The sequence below is a fragment of the Bactrocera neohumeralis genome, chromosome 2 (genome assembly GCF_024586455.1).
Source record: "Bactrocera neohumeralis isolate Rockhampton chromosome 2, APGP_CSIRO_Bneo_wtdbg2-racon-allhic-juicebox.fasta_v2, whole genome shotgun sequence".
Lineage (NCBI taxonomy): Eukaryota > Metazoa > Arthropoda > Insecta > Diptera > Tephritidae > Bactrocera > Bactrocera neohumeralis.
This window is the reverse complement of record NC_065919.1, coordinates 44,165,019-44,186,043: the sequence shown is the minus strand read 5'-3', so window position 1 is coordinate 44,186,043 and position 21,025 is coordinate 44,165,019. Positions and strand designations below refer to the sequence as shown.

The 21,025-nt window shown below is 37.3% G+C and overlaps 2 protein-coding genes across 5 annotated transcripts in view; one reads left to right on the top strand and one right to left on the bottom strand.

Annotated features, from left to right (window-relative positions):
• The window catches only part of LOC126753162 (RYamide receptor), a 361,468-nt gene that overhangs the window by 61,054 nt on the left and 279,389 nt on the right, over nt 1-21,025 (top strand). The window lies entirely within an intron of this gene.
• LOC126753345 (phospholipase A1-like) lies at nt 14,557-15,645 on the bottom strand. Its single transcript, XM_050464713.1, has 2 exons — nt 15,606-15,645; nt 14,557-15,533 (listed from the first exon to the last, which is right to left on the bottom strand). The coding sequence occupies exons 1-2, from the start codon at nt 15,643-15,645 to the stop codon at nt 14,557-14,559; spliced, it is 1,017 nt and encodes a 338-aa protein (XP_050320670.1).

Below are 21,025 nucleotides of genomic sequence, written 5' to 3'. Positions count from 1 at the left end.
AAAAGATGACGTAGTGGTAACTCATTTGAAAGCAATTGACAGATAATCCACTGTAATGGCATGTTGAGTTCCTCCTCCATCAGACGAATAACACCACCTTTGAAACCTGTATTCACTACAGTTCCATCGCACCCAACAACAGCTAATTCACTCACATTTACCGACTTGGATTTCAGATAAAATAATATAGTGTCTTTAATATTTTTAGCAGTCCCCATGACATGATAGTTGCTTCCTGGTTCCGATAAAATCACATAATGATCTTCTATCTGTCGTTTTCTGTAAAATTACTCTTTATCAATACGAACCAAAGTCTTATCCTTCCTTCCATCAAAATACAAACCACGAAGTATTTTATTGTAGTCCGCTTCTTGTAAAGTTGATCTGACCTTAGTCTTTCGCGGCGCAACTTTGAATGATCAATGACACAACTTGAATCGTTCGACCAAATAATACCAACGTCAACAGAAAAGGCTGTAATTTCAGCGGCTCTGTCGGAGACTCTTTCAGATATTTCAAGAACTGTTGGCTCTTTTGTTGTTTTATCGGGCTTCAATTCATGTTTTATGAACAGTTATCATTTCATCAGATCATTATAGGTAAGTGAGAAACAGGTATCTTCCAAAGACAGGGCACTTCGTCGTTTGTCGTGTTTTAACCTGAGACATATTTATACAATCAAGGCAAATAATAAGTACTAATTACAGTTACTTGTATAAGCTAAGCTACAAGCATCAAATATACATGAAAAATGCTACTTACAGTAAATATTCCGATTACAACTGTAAAATTTGATTTAACAAATAAATGAACGGCGAAAAAGTGAACTACTGTAAGCGCGAGTTAATTTCTTCTTCTTCTTCTTAATTGTCGTAGACACCGCTTACGCAATTATAGCCGAGTTAACAACAGCGCGCCAGTCGTTTCTTCTTTTCGATCAATGATACACAACTTGTCCTTCCAATCGTTCGACGAAATAAAACTATGTCGATGTCGTCGTATTTACAGCTCATCGTTCCAAAACGTGGCTAACGCGCAAAGGACCATAAATCTTTCGCAGAACTTTTCTCTCGAAAACTGGCAACGTCGACTCATCGGTTGCCCAAGCCTCTGCACCATATAGCAGGACAGGTTGACTTATAAGTTAATTTCAGAAGTAAAAATGAGTCAAAAGAATATATTTTGAGCTGCACCGAAATGTGTACTCTTTATTTATACTCTTAAGACTAACCTATTACATGGTTCTTACTTCTATTTATATTAACTAGTATGTTTACTTATTACTAGTTGATAGTTTGTTAAGATACAGATTATATTATTTGTTTAGGTTTGTTTACATGTATAGTATGTATGTATATTGTTTGCTTAGATACATTTGCTTTGTTTTCAGATAATGTTGTTGTGGTATTCAAACTCAATGTTGTTTTGATACTTGTTTGTTTAGGATGGTTTGTTGTAGTGATAGTGCATTTCAATTCTTCCAACTCAAGGTTGTTTCACTCTGGAACACTTGCCGTTCGATTGCATAGCACTCACTTGAATAGCATTTAACCATCCAAAAGCCAGGCACATTCGTGAACTTTTTAAAGCGCTGGTGCATGTTAGGACTCTGAGAACACATTAGATCACAGCTGGCAGGGCAAAAATCATTTACTAGGTCAGTTGAAAAATCCCCGGCCTACAGTAAAATACATTTTTTTTGGAAAAGTTCTTCTGTCAAAGTTGTTTTAGTTTTAGTATGTAGCATGTTAATAGCATATGTTACTGGCAAAAAATGTTAAAATCGAGTCAGTACTATACCCAACTCCCATATTTTCCTGAAGGAATTTTTAGGGCTTTGATTCTTACAAGTTGCAAGAATATAAAATGTATGGTTAGACCCAACTTGGCACGTCCTTACTTGTTGTAGTACGAGTTGTTCTTTGCTTCAAAATAGGCCCCAGTTTTGACCATCACTTTCACTGATATGTGACTACGTGTTTTTTTTTCAAATGCGACCGTTTGTTTTTTAAGTGATTTCGTCCTTCAAACAGTTTAATAAGGCTATGTAATAGTTGCTATTGACGGTCTTCCCATTTGCAGTATATAGACGGTACAACTTTGCCAGCAGACTATTGCGTTTTTCCACGTTTTCCACGCTTTGGAGCGAGCTTATCGTGTGCACTACACTCTGATGTTTGGCGGTTGGTCTTAGGAGTGAAATAATGGAGATATGCTTCATCCATTTCTCATACCGAAAATTGAAAAAAACTTGGCTCCGATTCATCAACTCGCCGTTGCTTTTGGTCAACAGAGAGCTCACGTGGCACCCACTTTGCACAGAGCTTTCTCATACCCAAGTATTGGTGCAGGATATATGATATACACGTTCAGTTGATATCTTTAGAGTGCCTGCTACCTCAAACAACTTCACTTTACGCTCAACCAAGATTATTTTGCGGACTTTTAGATGCTTTGGTCGGCAATAACGTCTTCAGGACGTCCCCTATGTTCAAAGTCTTTGGTTTTCATTGCAAAACGCCTAAATTTACCAATTAATCCTTAGTTGTTGATTTACCTGGGGTAGTGTCTGGAAACTCGTCGTCAAGTTTTTGCTTCAATAGTATTTTTGCCCTTCAAAAGGCAATACTGTATCAACACGCTAAATTTCTTTTTATACATTTTTTTCACAATCCAAAAGTTACTTCACTCAAAATTACATAATTCACAAACTAAAGATCCCACCGCTGTCAAATTTATACACGCGCCTTTTGAAAGCTTGGGCTAACAAAAAAGTTTATGGTTTTAATTCTAGAATCGTCATCTGTTTGCCAGACCGAGGGCTTTTCAATTTTCTTCAAAGTGGCTGTGCAGGTGTATGGTTACGACATAACTACGGTTTCTATTAAATCACGAACAAATTGAGCATTTCTAATGCTCTTAATTAGCTTTCAAGCGAAAAAATACTTTTAATAGCGTTTCTTTTCTTTTATGTAGGACCAACTCTGTAACATATTCGACTAGAAAGTTTTAACTAAAGCAAAAAAATTCTGATTTCAGTGGTGACCGCCGTTGTTTATATAGGATCTGTATTCAAACTTCTTTTCGACCACAGCGCCACTCGGTAGACAATAAATAACATTTAAGCTTGTATTTGTTTTGAAAATGTTTCTATAAAGCCCATTAGTCGTTCCTAAAATTTTAAAACTTATTTAACTCTCCATTTTGTTAAACAACGTGGAGAGACACACCTCAAAAAGAGCAGAATGCCGACCAACTATGGTATATTTATAAGCACTTAAGCTGTACAGCAGTCGTCATAATACAGTAAACGTGATCTCTTTTGAGCGTTTGTCTTATCAGTCAATCTGCCGCAAGCCAATCGCCCACTTGACTAATTAATTAAAAATATTCAGCTACTTATTGCTATCTAACGTAAAAATAGTACTGTATCATGTCGATAAAATTAAAGGGGGTTGAAAACAGATTGTACCAAGTTATTTTGGTTAATTTCGTTTACGGCACTTGAATCAAAGCCAACTCGTGTCTGCTGCTCTGTCAAAGTCATCTCACTGCCGATATTCGATTACAGGAAAAAATTAATGTGTGTACATGTGTTTGTAAAATATTTGTTTGCTGTTGCTTTTAACCGATTATTTGAAGCATACACCAATAAAAAATGTAAGCCAACTTTTGAAAAAAGTTTTCCAATCAGCTTAAAATAATTAAGTTTTAATTTACACTGATTCGGCGAATTTTCGGCTTATGAAAAATTGACGAGTGTTTTTGTAGACTTCATGATATACACACATTTCTGCATTCGACAGCAAAGTTCGGATGAAAAGCAAAAGCTTTATTTTATTTTTCCGTTTTTTTTGAGGGGAATATGTGAAAACTAACTTTTATTTGCATGAAATATAGTTCACTTGTATAGTAGACTGTGTGAACACTATAGTTCTTCTTTATATACATATGTATACACTAAGAGAAAAAATTATATATCAATGTTGTAAGTAATTGCATTTTCATTAGAAAACTTTACGATGTGGAGTTTTTCCTTAATTAGGGAAAATTTTTTCGTTTTACAAATAGTAGGTATGCGTTCAGAGGTTCACCGACACGGCCTGGCTGTAGAAAGTAACAAAACAAAGCCTGAGTGTTATATTTACTGTTATTAATAATAACGTACTGTTGTTTCTTTTATAATGGACGGATCCCTAGCCCAGCATGCAACCTCGCGAACAGTATAAAGTTTTCTACACATTTATGCAGCGAGCCGCATGTTTCTAGACCGACGCCCGCTTTCAGTCAAACTTCTGGTGAACTCTGCAACGAGCTTTTACCACACCCTTAAACCGAATACTATGTCGTGGTGGCTTTGCTGAAGCTTCCTCTCGTTTAGCCGTGACCCCGGGCTCCACACGGGCTGGCAACCGCATCCTACACAAGGGTTGTTCGAGTTTCCAGGTTGAGCGGCGGGGACGCAAGAGTAGGAATTGGATATAGCCCTATAACCGTAACTGTTTACCCAGAAGCATGACTAACCCCCATATCATTGGCCTCAACAATTGCGCGTTAGTTCTGCTTTCTCCAGACTGGATAAGGAAAGCGAATTGAATGAGTCTGGTAGTGGACGAGGACAAGACGAAGTATCTCCTGACATCAAACAAAAAGTGATCGCATTCGCGCCTTGGCTTACATGTCACTGTTGACAGCAGTCATAACTTTGAGTTCGGAGATAATTATATCTATCATGGGACCAGTATTAACAACGACAACAATGGCAACCGCGAAATCCAACGCAGAATAACTCTTGCCAACAGGTGCTACTTCGGACTGGCTAGGCAACTGAGAAGTAAAGTCCTTTCTCGACGAACAAAAACCAAACTAAGTCACTCATAATTCACGTCCTGCTATATGGTGCAGAGGCGATAAAAACAACTGATGAGTCGACGTTACGAGTTTTCGAGAGAAAAGTTCTGCGAAAGACTTATGGCCTTTGCGCATTAACAACGGCGAATATCGCATTCGATGGAAAGATGTAATGTACGAGACATACGTCGACATTGACATCGTTCACTGAATCAAGAGACAACGCCTGTGCTGACTTGGTCATGTTGACCGGATGGAAGAAAACACTACAGCTATGTAGGTTTTCGATTAGGAAGAGGAAGACCTCCATTCCGTTGGAAAGACCAGATAGAGAAGGACCTGGTTAAGAAACGACTTTCGCGATGTTGTTAACTCGGCTATCTAAATTATTTTGTCCACCGTTGGTATATAGTTTTATGAACATGATCGAAATCGGATCTTCAATACCGTTCACAATATGGTATCGTAAACTGGTCCCCGGTTCCACCTATTCAGAATGTTCACAATCGTCTTTCAAATGCAAACAGTTGCCAGAAAATTTGTTTGCTAAAACAAATAAATGCTATTTTCTACAAACCATACTATTATATATTCTATATCATACATAGGTATAAAATAGTGCAAATGTACAATTTTTACAATAGCGCGTCAGTCCTTCTTCTTTTTCACTGTTTGGTGACAATTGGAGATTCCAAGCGAAGCCAATGTCGTTAAAACAATGTAGACTAAGTTGGTGCATTTATAATTTAAATTCATCTCCGCCGCGAAAGAATAATTATCCAAATACCTACTAGAAAGATAGCCGAAACTTAGAAAATACTGTACGTGCAACGTAAGCAAACATGAATAACCGATTAATCAATCAATTCTAACACACGATTGACAACATAAGCTGTATAAGAAACTCTCGGAACATTGCATTGCTGTCTGTGTACAAGACGTCAACACCGAAAATAAAAATTTGGTTTACGGTGTCTCTGACTTGTTTTGAAAAAAAAACCAAAAACAAACAAGTAAGAAAGGGTTCGTTCGAGAGTAACCGAACATTTTATGCTTTTGCAGCTTGCAGGGATCAAAGCCGAGCAAATGCCCTAAGGTGTAGGCGACACTTGATTTTAAAATTTTTGCGAAAGAATTCAACATTCATTATACAAAGAAATTGTGAATGGATTGCCATGAAATTCGTATCTTACGAGTATGATCTTATATAGTATTATAGGTCATAAACTAAATTAGTTTTTATTTTTCGTCAGCGAAAATTATATTGAAATCATGCTCTAATAAGATATATTTGACGTAAACTCAATGGAAGAAGCTAAATACATTATGACATATTGGAGTGATGCTCAAAACGTCAACTACAGGATCGAAATTTATTAAATTAGGGATTTGAAGTTTGGATCGCGGTATAGATTAAATACTTGTAGATTAGAAATATATTTAATTTATGTTAAGCGCTGGTCTACATAATTTTTAAGAAAGCTTGTCCACTTAAATATACCAAAATATCACCAAGGTTCCAAGAGAGTTGGAAAGTCGGAAATCACTATAAAGGATGTATTAGAAGCAGAGAGGTCCGGGCTGATTGCACAAACTTTTAAAGTTTTTAAGGGGGTATTCTATTCTAGAAATGCTATTTAACGGCATTTTTTAAAGTCCAATAAATAAAACTAAGAACATTTTTACTATCCAATTTTTTATCAGATTATTATTGATATTTTAAGAATACAAAAAAAAAAAATATAAAAAAAATTGGTGATAATTTGATTAATTGCGGCGTGGTGGCGTAGCGGGGGTTGAAAATAAGGGTGCGCCCTTCCTGACACGATTCCAACACTTTGGGTGATGTGAAAAAAAAAAAATAATTTTAATCAGTACAAATGCCGCTATCGTCAAATCGCTATCGTAAATAAAAAAAAAATTCAGTAAATGGCGACTGCCCGTTTTTTGGCAAAGATCAAAATTTTTTAAAAATAGTAAAAATCAAAATTTCTTAATAATCCTAGCTCCAACCATAGAGCGATATATAAAGAAGGTCCACACCAAATTTCAAGTTATTCGGTTAATTAGAACTTGAGAAATCAAGTCAGAAGTGTTGAAAATAGTAGTTTCGAGAAAAACGCGATTAAAATCCGTTATAAGGGGAGTGATCGGAGTTATAATCCGAATTTACAAATTTTCACAGTGTTAGTAATGATGCCAAAAATATCTGAGCTGAGCGGAGTTGATTATTATAGTTTGAACGATTTAGGAGATATATACAATAAACTTATTAAAGATCGGGTCCACGCCATATTTTTCGAAAGGTGTCAACCAAAATTAAATTTTTTCTACTAAATATCAGCCCTGCATCTTATTGATGAGATTAGTTATAACATCTTAAGTATATGTTGCGGAATGGCCGATATCGCACCGCTGTAGCAAATAATGTATGTAGATGCCATACAAATTGAGTGTGCAAATCAAGTTCTTTCGATATCATATGACAAGATTTGATTGTCACAAAAGCTTAGGCAATAAGCTATTGCTAGTACATATTTCTATTAACCATCGTTATATTAATAAATGCATACATGTAGACATAAGCAGAAACATTCATAAATTTTATTATATTTTTCGACCCTATGAAACTGAAATGGCATTCGTAGGGTCATGAACTTTTGTTGATGACTACGAATGCCGCTAGCCAAGTTCATAAGTACACATGCGGCTGTAAGTATATATTTTTGCCTGTCTAAATACTTTTATATATGTCTGCATGTGTGTTTACCTGCTGGAAGGGCGATAAAACCAGTCTATAACCAGTGCCTGCGCTGGCTCTTAAAGCACTCAATTTATTACATAGAGTATAAATATACAACATTTATATATATTTATTTATACGTATGTATATATATCGCCCCTCTGTTGTTCATAGCTCCCCTCTAACTCTCATTTGTACCGCATTTAAAGATTCGTGAGACGGACTTAATTTTGACCATATGTTAATTTTTTTGCTCTATTGTACACATTTATATTCTTACACAGTTATTGTAGGCTTTTTATCCCCAGTCTATTGTCTGTCAACATTAAATGGAACTGCCATGTTTTTATGGCTGACAAGCTTCATTTTTTCTACCTTTAATGTGCGCTTATACGATTTTATATATGAAAGTACACACAAGCTTTGTCCAGCTAACGTAAGTTGCGTGCTTTCAGGCGCTTTAGCAAGCTGCCACTTCAAATACGCTACATCGCTGCTGTTTTCTGCCTTTTTGGCGAGTCATTGTATGTGTGTGTGTGTAGCGGTACGCTGCACACGTGCGCCGAGCGTTAAGCATAAATTGTACCCTTTTTTGCTGCAGCAGACACTCGCATTATACACACATAATCGCTTTAGCGTCAGTTGTCTGTGAATAATTTTTAATTGGATGTAATGTAATCTCCGTGCGTTTCATACTTTGCTCTTAACAGCTTTGGATAAAAGTTAAATTGTTATTCGGTATGCCTTTGGATTTCATCGAGGGTTTTTCTTGCTGCAAATAGTGCTTTCTATTTTCCTTTGCTCCTTCACGCTTTGTGCGCTTTCAGCCTCTTGACTTTTGCTAGTCGCACTTTTCCACTATTTAATTCTGTAGCAGTTGAGAATTGAATGTTTGAGTGCGAGGTGGATTATCGCAATTTACTGAGTAAGTCAGATTTGAATTGTATTTTATGAAGTGTTATTCAAGACTTCACTTTATCGGCTTTACGTAGAGTAGATAGTATACAGTATAATTATGTAAAGTCGCATGTTAATTTGCTGAATTAAATAAAAAATGTAATCTTTAGTATCTACTAAAGATTGTTTATGAGTCACACCGCAAATAATTTTTAAATCAACTGTTTATTGATTGCACAAAAGTCACTTTTCCACAGCAAAATGGTTTTAGTAAAAAATTGTAATTAATTGCAGTGATTAAACCAAATAGAACCCAATTTGTTTGCCAATTAAATCTGATTTCCACCACGAAAAATTACTTGAGCAGCTAGTTGTTCTGCATATCGCTTCATATGTAATAGAATATAAATTTACAAAGTAAAATACATAAGTTGACTTTTATTATTTTAGGTATTTAAGTTTCTCGTGAAAATTTAAATATTTTCTCTATCTTTATTCTTCTAAGCTAAGGTAATGTTTAATGCAAAACAGAACATTGAAATTCTTCCGTTGATTAGTGCTGATTTAAGCTCTTTCAATATATTTTCAAGCATGACGTAAATAACTGCATAATTGATATTTAATCGCACATTTAATTAAGTTAAATTGAAATAGTCAAATAAAGGAGCAGAAATTCTGAGTGGCTTCCATGCTAAGTTAGGCACCAACAATTTGAAATATTGCTACATTAAATAATGTACATGTAAATTGTTGTATTTGCTTATTTTTCGGCTGACAAGCCAAACATAAATCTACTGGTTCTAAATATTGCCATATGGAGATTCAGTGTAATTCGAGCTGAAGTATATGTCATACAGGACGTCAATGCTTTGTGAAATTTAATAGATACTTGGTTATTAATTTTGATACTTTATCTAGTTTCTTGAACTGCGAAGCTCTTAAATATCTAAGACTAGTTCTAAATAAAGCTGGGCGGAAGTAGAGGAGGTGATCCAAAATATCTGTCATTCCAATTTCTTTGTATTTTCAGCATGTACCGTCGTCCCTCAGTCCTTTCGATGACATGTGAGTCAAAAGCATGCATGTTTTTCCTCAGAATTTTCACACATTGATCTTATCATCAGTTATTTCGTTTCCCAGAAAGCTTTTGTGGCCTGTGCCTATCTTCTTCTTCTTCAGTCGTTTCTTCTTTTCGCTGCGTGGCGCCAATTGGATATTCCAAGCGAAGCCAGGTCCTTCTCCACTTGGTCCTTCCAACGGAGTGGAGGTCTTCCTCTTCCTCTGCTTCCCCCGGCGGGTACTGCGTCGAATACTTTCAGAGCTGGAGTGTTTTCATCCATCCGGACAACATGACCTAGCCAGCGTAGCCGTCAATGTATATACTCTACGTAAAATATTTAATTATTCATCAATATTTATTTTGTCGCCTTCAAAATTATCCCCACGAGATGTAATATACTTATGCCACTGATTTTTTCAGTCCACGAAACAGTTTCATAAGCTCTTTTTGGGATGGCCTGCAGAACCTTCAGCGAATTTTGTTTTATCTCGTCGATTGATTGAAAACGCGTTCCACGGGCCGGCAATTTCAGTTTTGAGAACACGAAAAAATCACACGGAGCCAAATCTGGTAAATACGGTGGTTGATCGATAGTGTGCATTGCGTTTTTGATTTTTAATTCGGTCGCAATCGTGGTTCGATGCGATGGTGCATTATCATTGTGTAAAATCCATGAATTGTGCTTCTACAGTTCAGGCCGTTTTCGATGGATGTTCTTACACAAATGCCTCAATGCGGTCAAACAGAAAGTATCTTCAGCACTTGCCTGACGATTTTTAAGCACAATATTCATCACTTTTTTAATATTTTCATCAGTTGAAGAGAGAACTGAATCCCCGTAAGCCTTTCTCAACATTTGCAATGATTCCGCACACAAAATTTGAGCCAATTCTTTGTTCCATATATTCATCCATTGTAAAAATCGCAACGCACTACTGAGGAGTCCCGACTTAAGCAGGTGCTGTAAACAAATTGGTTGACAGATCGCGCTTATATTTGACATAGTAATTAAGGACAGTCCTACCAACTGAGCAAAATAAATTTTTAAAATATCATTTACCTGGGAATGCTAATTACAATTTTCTGTTTTTTCGCAATGTACAAGTATGTTGTTTCTTGAACTTTTGACTATCCCAGCCGTTTTCTTGACAGCAAAGACCTTCAGCATTCCGTAAGCGTGAAGCGTTGGCTCAGATCCAGCTCTGATTATAGATCAACGCGATAACTGCAGTAGCTATTTTTGATCCGTCTTTGTGGTTGCTGTAAGTTCAGTGCGACCGTATGTGATCTATTTCAACCGCCCACTCACTGTTTATCGAGCTATACCCGAAAGTCCTTTGCCTAACTTCATACATATACTTACGCTCTTTCGTTCAGTCGTTGTCGAGAGAGCGAAGAAACAAAAATTTTTCAATTAAGGAATAGCGAATGGATAAATAAAACTTAAAACGACGTCTCTTCACTATAGAATTATGAGCATAATACAGTTAAGGTGATATATAAACTATAATCAGATTATACCCTCAAAAAATTTATACATATCATTTGCATTATGTTGGGGTCAGTAAAGAAATGGATCGACTTATCTTATTCAGGGAAGAACCGAATTTTGTGCCTTGAATTTAGCATTGCATTTACAGATGCAGCGGCTAATGCACCGTTACTCATTTCTTGAAACATACCAGCTGAAGAGTGGGAAACCGGACAATGACATGATTTTGGCAGCACCCAAACTTTGATCACTTTGACCGAGAATATCCAAGATAAAACATAATATGTTGTAGTCACTATGTGATGGCCATGTATCACGAATGTTAATATTCATGTTCGCCTTATAGCTTTGAGTCCAGCCGTGAATTAAAATACGAGTTGGATGACTGGCATCAAAGTGCAAATTAGAAATGGAATTCTTGTCAGCAGTGATTTGTTATCCATCATTCGGCAGAGTTACAAGCAGTATGCAACTGGCAAAGATTTAAACAATTTGCTTTATTCTTCTCATGCTTAGCTTTGCAGCACATATCAACCATTCAGTTGTTTTCGTCATGCCGAAGCTTTGCAGATCAACATTTTATATGTTTTAAAAAAACAAATATTGAGATAGTTTCATATCTAACATTATCGTTGCGTTCAATTTATCGGAAGAGCATGATGCAAAATCGGAGGAAGTATCCATATTTGAAAACAATGATGCAATGATGGATGAAAATGAAGGAACTAAAGTCATCTCAAAAATCGAGTTTGAGAAGTATTTTGACGATTGAAAGAAGCGAAACTTTCCGTAATTCTTTGAACACACCTCGTATGTTTCATTAGTAAAACTTTATTCTGAAATTCAGAGCTGCTCCAGATTTGCATTTCATACGACCAGATCGGTCTGAGTATTGCCTTATATATTAGGTTGTCAAAAAAGTCTTGTCGGTATTTTCGCTAGTTGGCGCTAATAGCGCGTAGTTCTAGTTTTATTCGTCGCATCGGGTCATGCTATACCTTTTTGGAAGGCTCATTTCACGCGCTAACACGTGTTTGATTGATTGTCGTTTCTTTTAAGTCGTTCGTGAGTTACAGCGTCGCAAACATGGAGCAAAATAAAGAGAAAATACGGCATATTTTACAGTACTACTACGATAAAGACAAAAATGCATCTCAAGCCGCCAATACAATTTGTGCAGTTTATGGACCCGATACAGTTTCCATTTCCACCGCACAACGATGGTTTCAACGTTTTCGTGCTGGTGTAGAGGTGGTCCACGCTCGAAGATGCACGATAAAATCGCTCCGGAATTGGTCGAAAGAAAATTAGCAGCCGTAGCATCAAAAATTTCATCAAAAAATAAAAATAAAAAAATTAATAAAAATACCGCAAGACTTTTTTGACAACCCATTATTATTTAACCAGCCTATTATTAATAATATTATGGCGGGATCTTTATCTTAAGAGTCAGTATAGCTGCAAAAACTTTAACCAGTCCTGATTTCTTTTAATTTGCACACTGTCTTTCCATGTACACATCTTATCGGTTGTAATCCCAAGATATGTACATATACTGCAATTGTAGAAAACTACTGCAAGAAATGTTTTAACATTTTGAATTATGAATAGTTTATTTATTTATATTATTATTATTATGAATAAAAAATAATAATTTGAACGATTTGTCCTCCATTTTCTATACGATTATGTTATTACTTTCGTTCTGTTCTTTCGGTTGCAGTTTTTGGAAGCTTTTTCTTTTCTGGTTGTTTCCTCTCTGCGCATGTTTAAATCAAACAGCGTCCTATAGCATACTGATATCAATTGACAATCCTAAGGAGAAAACTATACTTGTGTTAGACAATTATAGTTCAGGCGAACCCTTCCATTGTGAGGACTAATAATTCCTTTCTAACGGATTTTTCAATAAGAGCGTTTGGAATATGAATGAAATTCTTTATTCCTTTTATCGTTGATGGACCGCATATTTTTCCGTGATAAAATAACAATTCTTACTGAAGAGAAATGTCAAAAGAGCGGAAACTACTTTTGTAGCGCCTCTATTGAAAACCCCGTTATCTCTAGTTACGTATGTTAATGTTTCTGTTGACTTCGATGCTTTCTCCTGTTGTTTTTACTTAGTCCTTCGCCCTGTTCTATCTCATTCTTACCCTCAATTGAAAAGGTTTTTAGTTATGCTCCTCAACGGCTCATCGGTCACGCATAGGTTTAAGGGGCTATACCAGTGTGACATTTAAAAAGAAAATTTTCGATAGCTTATATTTCCAAAAATATCCTGTGAAATAGGCAAGGTCGTATCTTGAATAGTTTTTGGATGGCAGCGTTCTAAATAGCGACAGCTCGCAGGTATAATCATATATGAGTGAAACTTCAAACGCGTTTTTCTCGAAACGACATTTTTCAAAATTGCTGACATCATAACTCAACGAGAAATTAACCGATCGACTCAATCGATCGACCAAATTAAAACTGAGTATTGTCGAATATATATACCATACAATTACCTACGATCTCTTTGATTGGTTGAAAATTGTCAATTTGGCATTAAAAAAACGACCATTTTTTTACCTAAAAAAACGATTTTTTTTTCAAAATCACGCCATTTTGTTAATTTTTGATATTTTTCAAAGATTGTACGTCATTGTATAGGAAATATCTTTAAGTTTAAAAAATTTTTTGAATTTTTTGTTTCAGCTACTCATTCGTCAGCAGTTGGGCACTTTTTTTTTGGCACCTCCGTAGACAGCCCTTAACTCCTTTATTTTTCAACATTTCTGTATAAAAAAAAATCTTAAAATATAGCTGAAAATATACCTAATTACGTTCAAAGATGTTCTAAATATTCAATAGCGTACTTTCTCTTTAAAAAATTCCCGAAAATAGTCTTCATGTGTTACACTGGTATAGCCCCTTAACCTAACGACAGAAGTTGCTTCTTACCGCGATTTACTCCAACAAAATATGTGTTATTTTGTGTCTCAATTTTTAGTTTGGGCGTGGCAACGGTTCGATAACACAATATAAATCTTTCATTTTGGTAAGGAATACGTGTACAAAGTTTTATCAAAAATATCTCAATGGCTTGTACGGGCAGCCATACGGCCAGTCACCGGCAATTCAAATCGTCTTGTGGTTATGATCATTTACGTATGTAAAACCCTATTTTTATCACTATTAGTTTTAGGTGAAACAAATAACCGTACAAAAGTATTACACTCTGTAGCAACATGTTGCGAGAGTATGAATCTAAAGTCCAACAGCCATCAAGCAAGTCAATCGGCGTATTTGAAAATATTAATTTAAGCCACCGTTGACCGAACATACATTCGAATACTTAGAAACACTACACACAATTCCTATTCACTAGCTGCTGCCAGTAAAAAAAGGTTTGTAGAAAACTCACTAAACAAAGGTAAAAACAAAAATTTAATAAAACAAATGCACAGATATTTCCTCAAGAAATGCGGCAAATTTTTATTAGATAAATAGTGTTTCAATATGAACACCTACTTAATTTCCATAACCATAGGGAGCAGTGCTGTGGACTGGAACATAGTAATCACCACTGACGAATTCATAATTGTAGAGGCCACCCATTTTCACGGCACTGTATTGACCACCACATTCCTTGCTAACGGCATCTTCGTAGTCACTGCAACGCATGGAGGGGAAGTTATTTTCACGCACGGCTTCAGCGTAGTAAATACATGAGCGGGCATGGCTGCAAGCACCAGTCAAGTCTGTACCACAACCTGGTTGATCCTTACCACCGTTAGGATAGAAAGAGCTCTTGCCAATTGGTTTCAAGAAACCCAATTTACCACCACATGTCTGAATTGTTTCTACATAGTGAGCGTCCTCGGAGTTCAGACGTTTGTTAGGTTTATCATAGCTGAAGAGTGGAAGAGCAGGGTCCAGACCGACAATAGCATGAATTTTGCCAGCGCCGACATTCTTGCCCACATAACCGGAAATTTGAGCACCCAAACTGTGACCGATCACTTCGAGTGAATCCAAGTTCAAGCCATGATTGCTCACCAAGTAATCAATCATGCTGGCAACCTTCTTTCCCACTCCGGGAACAGCAGCGACGGATGAGACATAGTCAATAGAACGTGCACGTGCCCAATCCACAACGATAATGTTGTATTCACCATGCGATAGCCATGCATCACGAATGTTAACATTCATGTCCGCCTTATAGCTTTGAGTCCAGCCGTGAATTAGAACACGAGTTGGATGGCTGGCATCAAAGTGCGAATTGGAAATGGAGTCCTTGTCAGCGGTAATTATTTGTCCATCATTTTGATTCGACAGAGTGTACAAGTAGTAGGTGACTGGAGAGAGATCCAAACGTCCCATAATTTTTTCCTTCTCCTCATGTTCTGCCAACATATTTTCAGCTTCGCTACTAGTCATCCAGACGAGGGAGCCATCAGCTTGTGGCACATACCAACCATCCTCGTCATCAACAGGAGCAGCCGAAGCTAGTTGAATAAAAGGAATTTGGTGAATTTCGCGAAAAGAAACATTTTTTGGAAATTAATTTCAAAAGTTACCTGTTACCGCGAAAATTGCCAAAATCACAAAAAACTTCATTTCACAAACACTGTAGAATCAGCTATGATTATTAGCAAAGACAGTCTCGGGTTTATATATTCTCCATTTGGGAAAGTGAGATCTCCAGATAAACTGATAAAGGCAAAAGCAATTGCGACGTATCGATGTTTAGTCGCTTTGCTTATGATTTGCGGAACCTTTACCAATGTCGTGCTCTAATGTTAATCTTATGAAATGTGTGTGCGCTTTGGACTATGTTGATAAACATAAGCGTATGGCATGTAAGGAAGCTTATAGTTCGGGTGCAGCCAAATTTTGGAATTTTTCAGCAGTAACAAATATCACATGAATTTCGCGTTCTTAATTAAACGAAATTTCAAAGACTTTTGTGTACTAAAAAGTTTTAAAATACTTTTATGGCCCATTCACATAAAACTTTGATCGCTTTATTTGACATATCATACATTGACAATGTAGTAAAGAAAGCCAAGGGTATGCCGGAATGAACGTTTTGCTTTCTGTGCTCCTCGTTAATAAAAATCACGACTTTTGCTTGAGAAAGCGTAAAAAGATGAGAGTTGGCAACATTTTGTTTCGTCTGCTGTATTTCGCTTTGATGTGAACGTACTCCTATAAAAGCATACATCGAACTTTACTGTCAAAACAAAGCTGTGACGCAAAGCGTAGCAAGAGTTCTATGCGAATCAGCCATAAGGGTTTACATAATACAGACGTGATACAATAATTGGTTCAGATTTTTACCTGATTTTCTCAATCTTAATATTTCGGTATAAGAAGTGGATTTTTTTTTAGATATCTTTGATTAGCTTATTGACTGCTCCTTAGCTTTCAAGGAAAGGGGCTATAACTACCTTCATATCTTGTGAAGACGATACAAACCACCGTTAGATAAAGAAAACTGTTATACTCTTCCGCAACATTTTGTGGAGGTGTAAACATATAACTTTGTCGCAAGCATACAAATATGGCGCAAATAATGTATGGAATAATAGAAGTTATTCAGACAACTTTTAATAAATATTCGTAAGACCTATTTAATAATACATACTTGATATGATCAATATAATTATATTATGATTAATATCTAATAAGAGTTAGCCGGTCGAGTGAAAATTACTATTAAGTTGCTTCTACTTACTCAACTTATTTAGATAAATTTTATTTACCTTCCTATACATAAGCAAAAGAGGAGTTATGTATATGTTTATTTGTCACGTGTTGTCTTCAGAAAATATTGAATACTTAAGGCCAGTTCAGCTGTCTTTATCTTTAGATTTCGAAAAAGTCTAATTAATTCGGGATTTGTTCTTCACTCGTGATTTATATGTGAGTGTAATTATTGCACTTGTCTTTATCTACAAAAGTAACGTAAGATCACGGACATTCACATACTGATATTTGATAGTAAGTTTACACTTTCATGACATGTTTCACATGAGTATAATAGTTTTGTCCACCCGACAGTTGTCTGTAACACCTAAACACATATACAATTGATTTTAGGTTATCTGTTATATAATTTTGGGATTTCTGATCGCCCAAAGCTCATAAAATGTTCACCATCATTGTGTCAGATCACAATCGGTTCAAAAAAGGAACTGTCGAACCTCGACCACGCCTATATCTAACTTAGCGTCATTTCATATTCTGCTTATGAGAATTTCCTCTTTATTCCTTACTCCGGATATAAAACTATGAATATTCTACTTCGTTTGACTTTCAAATCGATACTTTGGGCAAAAGACACCTATTTAAATGCCACAAAGTGGCCAATCGATTCACATTCCTTCTAATAACGATATCTAATATTCAGCTGAGCCCGAATCTTGCCGCTACTTACTTGTTTATCTCTTGATACTAGCTACGACCTAAGTATTGATTGCAGACAGCAGACTTATGTAGGTCGTAGTATTGTCTGCTGTCTGCAATCAATACTTATATAGACTAATATTGGTTATCAGTTTATCATTGATAATACTTAAATGGACATTAACTTATGTCTACGTGACGTATCGGTTATGACAGTAAGACAAATATCTCAATCACGTGTAAATAGATATTTTAAACGGACTACAACAAAAATCAAATTTTATCTTATTTACAGTCTATATCAACCGCTATAAAAGATATCGGAATTAAACTTTGCACAATTTGCGCCTTCACTAATCTGCCGCATGCCTAAAAATTGTCAAGATCGGCAAAACTATAGAACTGTCTTTACTAGTACATCATTACGCCAAAAAGGTATCAAATGGGGTCAACATTGCTCGTATTTTCGCGCGCGCCAGACGTTCTTCCTTTTTGCTGTCTGGCACCAATTGTAAATTCCAAGAGTAACAAAGTCCATCTTCACCTTTTCTTTTCAACGAAGTGGAGGTCTTTCTCTTTCTCTTCCTCTGCTCTCAAGCTGAAGTTTTTCCACACTATGTCACTATGCTCACACTGGTTCCAGGATAGACGAAATTATCTACGACTGCGAAGTCATGACTCAATAGAAATGAGGGATGACAGGAGATACTTCGTCTTTCCCTCGTCTGAATAAAACGGAACTATACTAACTTCTAAGAAGATAAGAATGGTATCAACCTCGAATGGTTTTCTCTAAGAGTAGATGGAAAAACTCGCACGATAGGGAGTCGCCTTGTGTGAAATCTCGTTTGGTATCGCACGGCTCGGAGAGGTCCCTTTCGATCTTGACGGAGCCTTTGATTATGCTTAAGTTTATACAGCCGTAATACTTTTACGGGGATACCAAGTTCAGACATAGCATCATAAAGGCAGCTCCTTTTCGTGTTATGTAAGCTTTTGAAAGCGAAGAAGAGGAAGTGTGTCTCGATCCTCTTTTCACGGGTGTTTTCTAAGATTTAGCGCATGGTGAATTTCTTGTCAGTACGCTCGAGAGAACTTTATATGCGATGTTTAGGAGGCTTATTCCACTGTATTTGGCGCAGATTGTGTGGTCTTCCTTTTTGTGGATTGGGAAGAGCACAGTTAAATTCAAATCATGATGCCATGCTTTCGTCAGCTCGACCGGCAATCCATCGGTGTCGCCGCTTTGTTGTTCTTCAGACGGGTATTTGCTATTCGAACTTTCTTATGGTCGGGCAATGGAACGTCACATTTCGGTTCGCCTTCTTCGCTACTTTCGCCTATTGGTCGATTGTATCGTTGCGAGGTAGGCAGTCTGTATTCTCTCCGCTGCGACACGGCACTCCTCGTTGTACCTGCTGTTCTTTTGCATTTCCCGAAAACTAATGGTTTCGATTACAGCTACACGTAAGGGGCTTGAACTGCCGTCCAACAGTTTCCTTATATCAAGTTGCTGAAGTGTGAGAGAGCAGGAGTGCAAGTCTGTTTGTGATTGCAGCTTCTCGACGTCGAACCTTCCTTGTGTTTGTTGGCGTGCGTTTTTTGCTGCATTGAGGCGAGTGCGTATCTTGACTGCAACAATATAGTGGTCCGAGTCGATGTTAGGACCTCAGAGCGTACGCACGTCTAAGACATTGGAGATTTTCCTATACTGGAAACTAGTACTAGAAATAATCATATTTCGGGTCCCTGCAAAGTCGATCAGTCTCAATCCATTTGGGGATGTTTCATCATCTTGGTTCAATATGCTGACCGTTGTGCCAAAGATACTTTCTTTGCCCTCCCTGGCGATAAAGTCACCAAGCACGATTTTGACACCGTGGCGGGGGCAGCTCTCATAGGCGCGCTCTAAGCGTCCATAGAATGCATTTTTGGTTACATCGTCCTTCTCTTCCGTCGGAGCGTGGGCGCAAATCAGCGATATTTTGAAGAACCTCGCTTTAATGGGGGTCTCTCTCCCATCACGAATCCCACACCGTACTTGCGATCCTTTATAAGGCCACTGCAGTAAATGCCAGAAAGACTTACTCGCCTCAGTCCTTGCACCGTCGATTGCATTTCTAAAACGGTGGTGATGTCAGCCTTTAGTTTTACGAGGACTTCAACCAGCTGAGCAGCGGCACCTTCCAAATCAAGGGACCGGATATTCCAGGTGCAAGCCCTCAAATTGTAATCCTGATTTCGTTTGCCATGGTCGTCATCAAAAGGGTGTCTCTTCCGATGCTGTTGTTTGATTTTCGTTGTGGTTGCTTTTTTACGTGGAGGGTGCCAAACCTTGGGGTTCATGTTTCGCCTTCTGACTTGAGCTTGCCTTCAAACGGACGTCTTCTGGCTACCCAGAGGATACTTGGTCTAAGCTCTTAGGGCGGAAGATCGTGAGCTGTCATAGAATCGTTTATAGACACTTCCGAGTGAATAGCGTATAGTTTATAATAATACGAGGTTTACAACTACACTTAACACATCATATGTAATCGGATTAAGTGGTCCCAAAAATCATGCGGACAAATCGACCGAAGGTAAAAAGATGGACTGCGCAGGAAGGCTCTCAAAATCGAATGTCGCGCGTATGTGAGTAGAAGCGATGATCTAATACTTTTTGTATAGTTGGTGCTGTAGGATGTCATCGTATGCAGTATTTTCAAATGTTGAGTGTGTCGTTTTGTGTGGAGAGATCCTGTAAGTATTCTCAGGTTTGTTCTCAGGTGTGATGAATATGGTTGTTTATATCAGGTCGCGCCATTAGTCTCCCGGGTGGAGCGGTGAAACTGGAGAAAAGAGTTTATATTTATTTAAACAGATAGATTAATTGCATATTAAAGAGTGCCATTCAATATGACTCGTTATGCCATATTATTGAGCTAAAGGAAGAAATGATGCTCGAAAAGATCACGCGTCTTCCCCGCAGTAGTAAGAAAACAGATGCACTGTACTGAAAAAAGTGAGCAATACGGATTTGTAGAATGGCGTTGAGCAGCACCCGCCCACCATCAAGGTAGGAAAGGGAAGAATGAGCTAGTAACTAGCACCTTTATTTTAGAAGCACTTATGGACTTCGACTATCTTGGCGGCTCCATCAACAGCAATAACGATGCCAGCCTGGAAACCTAACGAAGGACTACAATTGAAAATCGTTGGTTTTACGAAATCAGAAGACAATTAGGATTATAGATAGGATAAAGATCCCTCTCACAACAGCCAAAATTAATACTTCATAAGTCACTCGTCCTAGTACTAGTGCTTCTTTACCCGCAGATAATGTCTTCTCCGGAACACTCCACGCCAAGCTCAATATCTAGCTCAAAATCTAGCTTGGCGTGGAGTGTTCCAGAGAAGATTGTTTCGCAAGATGTATTGGCGACGACTATCTTATCTGGATAGCGCGGCGAAGCTTCATGTACGAGGCGGAAGAAAGTGTCTGAAAAATAAGTAAGTAGCGGCTTATTTACTAACTAGACACAATAAGGGTACTAATTCGGGTAAGATATCCAAACAAAAGGTGGCCAGATAGCTAAGTATCTGAACTTTT